Below are 5,960 nucleotides of genomic sequence, written 5' to 3' on the forward strand. Positions count from 1 at the left end.
ATGGAGGGCTGCTGTGGAGCCAGGGACTTGGAGGAGTGAGGCGTGTATTTTCAGCTGCACCTCAGAGAGGGGAGAATTCTGTCACCACCAGAGAGGCAACCGCCCCAAAATGTGACCACGATGACTAGATCCGCAGAGGCCTGGGAATCTCCGGATTGATAGCCTAGAATATGCTAAAAAGCCAGTGCTTTCCACTGGGAACTGGAGGGTCAGCTGGTGAATGCAACAGTGACCTGGAGCAAGGGAGTCAGAAGACAGTTCTAGAGAGCAGGGAGGACCTTCCAAGGGGCTGACTTGGGTGGCCAAGGGTAGGCTCCTGCCCCGCGATTGCTGCAGCCCTCTGATGGGATGCTGGTGAGGTCCTGCGGCCCCGGGAGCCGGTGGGGGTGTGTGAGGGGCCGCCCAGTGGGTGAGAACTGCAGGTTTGACTGGCCTCTCATCCCTGCTTAGGAACTGGAGGGTGTCAGAGCCCCCCGCGTGCACCCCCTCAGCAAGATGAGGACTCTGAACACCTCTACCATGGACGGGGCTGGGCTGGTGGTGGAGAGAGACTTCTCCTTCCGCATCCTTACAGCCTGTTTCCTGTCTCTGCTCATCCTGTCCACGCTCCTGGGGAACACGCTGGTCTGTGCGGCTGTCATCAGATTCCGACACCTGCGGTCCAAGGTGACCAACTTCTTTGTCATCTCCTTGGCCGTATCGGATCTCTTGGTGGCTGTTTTGGTCATGCCCTGGAAAGCAGTGGCGGAGATCGCTGGCTTCTGGCCCTTTGGGTCCTTCTGTAACATCTGGGTGGCCTTTGACATCATGTGCTCCACTGCGTCCATCCTCAACCTCTGTGTGATCAGCGTGGACAGGTATTGGGCCATCTCTAGCCCCTTCCGGTATGAGAGGAAGATGACCCCCAAAGCAGCCTTCATTCTGATCGGCGTGGCATGGACCTTGTCGGTACTAATCTCCTTCATCCCAGTGCAACTCAGCTGGCACAAGGCCAAACCCACAAGCCCCTCCGATGGGAATGCCACTTCCCTAGGTGAGACCACGGACAACTGTGATTCCAGCTTAAGCAGGACATACGCCATTTCGTCCTCCCTGATAAGCTTCTATATCCCCGTGGCCATCATGATTGTCACCTACACCAGGATCTATAGGATCGCCCAGAAACAAATACGGCGCATCTCGGCCCTGGAGAGGGCAGCCGTCCATGCCAAGAATTGCCAGACCACTACAGGTAATGGAAACCCCGCGGAGTGTTCTCAGCCAGAAAGCTCCTTTAAGATGTCCTTCAAAAGAGAGACTAAAGTTCTGAAGACCCTGTCGGTGATCATGGGGGTGTTTGTGTGCTGCTGGCTGCCTTTCTTCATCTTGAACTGCATGGTGCCCTTCTGTGGGTCTGGGGAGACCAAGCCCTTCTGCATCGATTCCATCACCTTCGACGTGTTTGTGTGGTTTGGGTGGGCTAATTCCTCCTTGAACCCCATCATTTATGCCTTCAATGCTGATTTTCGCAAGGCATTTTCAACTCTCTTAGGATGCTACAGACTTTGCCCTACCACGAATAATGCCATAGAGACGGTTAGCATCAATAACAATGGGGCTGTGGTGTTTTCCAGCCATCACGAGCCTCGAGGCTCCATTTCCAAGGACTGCAATCTGGTTTATCTGATCCCACATGCGGTGGGCTCCTCCCAGGACCTGAAGAAGGAGGAGGCGTGTGGAACGGCCAGACCCTTGGAGAAGCTGTCCCCGGCCCTGTCTGTCATATTGGACTATGACACTGATGTCTCTCTAGAGAAGATTCAGCCCATCACACAAAATGGACAGCATCCGACCTGAGCTCTGAGATGAATCCTGCCAGACAGGCTCACCCCAAAAGCCGGAGGAGACTTTCGGTGGCTTGTTGTTAGGAAACTAAGGTGCGGTGAGGCCCTGAGACGTCAGGCAAGCCCCCCTCTGCTGCTTTCCCTCAACACACAACTAACTACGTTTTAAAATACATTCCAGTGTGTTTTCTGTGTTGTTCGTAGTGAATCAAAGAGGGACATATGTGAAGTGAACGTTCACAGGGACATGTCTTTGGCTCCAAAGTTATTTTTAGAAACTGGTTCTTATCTTAGGACTTAAAATATAGGGCAAAGAATCAACAGTGAACGGCATCGATTTAGAAAATTAATCCTTTCCAGGACGGAAGGAAATGAGAAGGGTTGAGTTTGCTGTGTACAAACAGGTGCTAACAGATGTCCAAGCAAAGTTTTCCGATTGTAAAGGTAGGTGCATGCCTTCATAAATTATTTCTGAAACATAATTAAGCCTTACAGTAGGAATGGGATTTTTTTTTCCAGACTTGAGAGATGCTTTGTTGATACTGGTTTTATTTATTTATTGTATTATGTAGGTATTTTTAATTTATTATAATAAATCTATATTTATCATATGTCATAGGATAAACTTATGAGTTATCTGAGACCTTGTTCGTCCATCTAAGTAGTACCTTATTGGCCAGTGAAATAAACACACAAACTCTCTGAGATGCTAAATGCCCATGTATCACTTCCAGCAACACAGCAAAGACTGATAGGAAATGAAGTTGTGATAATTCCTTAAAGTTCATGGGCATAAATAAATAAGAGGGGAGAATTGACAAATGCCGTGGATGTTTTTCTGGAAAGATTCTGAAAAACTTAAAAAGGCATAGCTACTACTGTGTTCAAATGTTTTTTAATGACAGAGACTCTCCCAGGAGAATGATTTGCAGTTCTGTAAATATCTTTAATAAAAGCCAGCTTAAGAAGAACCCGACTTGAAACTCATGAGCTTAGGTGGTAATAAAAAGTATGTGCCACTTTGTATTTATGTAAAATAATTGGCCCTCTGTGTCTTTTCTCATTTCCATGTCAGATAGCTTTTCCGAACCAAACAAATTGCTGTCCTGGTTAAACATGTGTAGTGAAGACAGTAGGTTTCCTTAACTCTCGCGTGACAACAGTCGCACCAATGGACAAAGGTCAAATCCTGCATTTCCGTCTTACCAGGTCAAAGCGCACCACTCAGTGGGGTGACTTTTTGTAGTGCTTTAATCTGAAATTAGAATTGATTTTTTTTTTTCCTAGTCTAGATGTTAATAGTGTACTAACTAACGAATAGTGCCTCATTATCATCCTCGAGTTAGACACTTCTCTGGGTGGAAAAAACAGGAGACCCCTTCTGGGTGGGTGTGTTAAGTGCCCCAAAGCCACCAGTATCTCTTGAAAAATGCTAGCTCCTTCTCTGTGCTTCAGAATCAAGTTCCTATCTCATCATCTCAACTGTATAAAGTATCAGAATAGAGTCTCTCTTGCCAGATATTCATTCACGTGGGGCGTTTCAAGAGGATTTCTTTGAAATGTTTACAAAGCATTGTTGACAAGCAATTTACTTAACATTTAGATGAAGTGGGTCACAAGAAATAAATTGACTGAAAAGTATCTCCTGCATCAGGTCCGTGTTATTTATGCATTGTGAATGTTTCTTCCTTTTATTGCCTGTATGCTTTCTTACTTATAATAAAATTATTTTGTGAACTCAAATCAACCCTGAATGGGCTGTGTCGTGTTTGTTAAATGTATTTTAAAAACTAGGCTCCTTCAGACCTACAAGGAAGAAAACATGAGCATTTTTGAGGATAACCTTACTTTTGTTTTTCTTTTTAATGGAAATTTCTCCTTGTTACGTAGGTCACATGTTGCCTTTGAATATTTAAACAGGAAATGTTTTTGATTTCGACTATATACTCTCGGGGTGTTTTTTTTTTTTCTGTCATAAAACATTTTTTAAAAAGAAACTCTCCTCATGTGAGGGATTACTCTACTTTTCGTTTCACAGGTCTGAAAGCTTTCTAAAATCTCTGCTTTTTTCTTTCGAAGAGCCCAGAGATGTTAAGTAACATAAAAATCACAGAAAAAACTGTGGCTCGCTGTGGGTTACGGGGACCCTCAGCTTATGTGGCAACCACTGTATTTATGGGTAGTGCTTGTTTTAAGAGTAAAACATAACAAGAATTTCCTTCTGGAGGAAATACACAGGTTGTGATGTTGGGCTTATCAAAATACCTTACAGGGCATATCCCTCAATCCTGCTTAACCTGCTTAGTTTTTTTCATCCGGAAGAAGGAGAACGCCTGAACAGCAGGGGAATGTAGAAATTAAGGGTTAAGTTTATAATTTGGAACATCACACAACAGATGGTCTCTTTTTAAATTCCATATTTGCCTTCCCCAGGCTTTGGCATATAATGAACATATCTAGAATAAACACCATGAAGCATGATGCCTCTTCTCTCTGCTTCCTGGCTTTCTGGATATCTTTATTCTTTGCAGTTTGATTCTGTTCCTTAATGAATAGTCTGGCAGCACCAACTGTGACACTCAGGGTTGTCGTTGTCCAACCACTGGAACATGGCACAAAAGCCATCACTGTTTATTTCCTCGGCAGAGCGAAAAAGACATGACATGTCTAGAAACGGTATTAAAGAACCGTAAAATTCAGTACACCGTGGATGAGACGGTACTTTGGGTTCCTGGCACGCAGGATTGATGGAAGTATCTTATGATGTATTGGTTCCCCTGGCAGAATCTTTCAGAGAATTTCCTGTACAACCAGAAAAGTGAAATCACCTGATGATTTTCATTTCATTTTTAGCTAACATGATAAGGCTTAGTAATGCTAACTGTACGTGAAATACTTTAGCAAGATAGAGACAGTTGAGAAAAGGCGTGCTTTTTCCCTTTCTTTCTAAAAGAAGATGCCTTTCCTGGTCACATAGAGGCAGGACTTTTGCTGGTGATGGAACAACAGGGAGTCTTATGGAAGGGAGACCGAGCACGGGGCTCCAGTGGGTAGATGTGGGGTGTGTGTGGCAAAGTCACTGGTTTCTCTTGGGACCTACGCAGGCACAGTCTCCAAGGCTTCCTTGTCCTGATTTATTACCCAGGAGGAACAAAACCTGTGCATCAGCTTCTTCAGTGGAGGGATCAACCCCCGAAAGCAAATTGATATGTAATCCAACTTCAGGGACTTTCTGAATTCTCCACTCTCGGGGGGGGGGGGGGGGGGCTCCGACGTGACTCCCGCCCCAGCTTGTTCCAGTAGCATTTCACCTCGATCATTCCACCCCCTGGGAGCCAGTTCACGGACAGGGGCCTGGAACGCAGAAAACACAGGCTTTGTTTTCGACAGACAAGGGTTCACCTTGCAGCTACCACTTACAAGCTGTGTGAGAGTAAATAACTGTCTGTACCTCTCTGAGCCTGTTCACCCATTTGTGACATGGAAATAAATACGCAGGCTCTCGTGAGGGTTTAAATGAAGCTAGTAAGGTCCATAAGGGTCCAGAGCAGTGAAATGTTGGGCTCACTGGGTCTTTACGGGATCTCTAATTTGAAGGAGTTGATGATGATATTTATTGCATTGGTAATAATGGACCTGCTTTTCATTTGTCTTCTTGCATGTTTGCTCGAAGCAAATGGAAATGTACTTGTGGTTTGGGATTTTCCCAGACACTATTCTAGTTTGCTGTGGTTCTGTGGTATTCCAGAAGCAGGCAGCTGTTAATATCTGCGTGGTTAAGACAACTGCCTTAATTTATCATGAGATACTGACTTAAGAAACCTTTATCCATGATGTTTCAGTCTATGAGACCGACTTACCTTGCAAAATTTGTTACAGAAATAATGAGCTGATGGCTGGTTGCCTCTGGGCTGTTAAAACTAGGACCTGGTCCTCTGCAAGCTCTGGTTACTGTGGTCATTTGAAGGAACGAACCCAGTGGATCACGAGATTGTAGCATTATATAGATTAGATGCACCTCTGTGGATTTCTTTGAGATTTCCTGGATGGAAACCTGATATCATTTATTCTTATAGAGGATTGAGGGATGGCGAGTATTATAGCACAGAGAACCCCTCTGAGATTTTGTTACCAGGC

General features: G+C 45.0%; 1 protein-coding gene across 1 annotated transcript; it reads left to right on the top strand.

Moving 5' to 3' along the window:
- DRD1 (dopamine receptor D1) lies at window positions 1-3,543 on the top strand. Its single transcript, XM_032594179.1, has one exon. It carries the CDS (start codon window positions 496-498, stop codon window positions 1,834-1,836), a length of 1,341 nt encoding a protein of 446 aa, XP_032450070.1. The 5' UTR covers window positions 1-495; the 3' UTR covers window positions 1,837-3,543.
- The last annotated feature ends 2,417 nt before the right edge of the window (window positions 3,544-5,960 follow it).

The sequence above is a fragment of the Lynx canadensis genome, chromosome A1 (genome assembly GCF_007474595.2).
Source record: "Lynx canadensis isolate LIC74 chromosome A1, mLynCan4.pri.v2, whole genome shotgun sequence".
Taxonomy (NCBI): domain Eukaryota; kingdom Metazoa; phylum Chordata; class Mammalia; order Carnivora; family Felidae; genus Lynx; species Lynx canadensis.

Bases quoted from the DNA above. Each gene is read 5' to 3' on its own strand.
- DRD1 (XM_032594179.1), top strand. From the start codon at position 496: ATGAGGACTCTGAACACCTCTACCATGGACGGGGCTGGGCTGGTGGTG.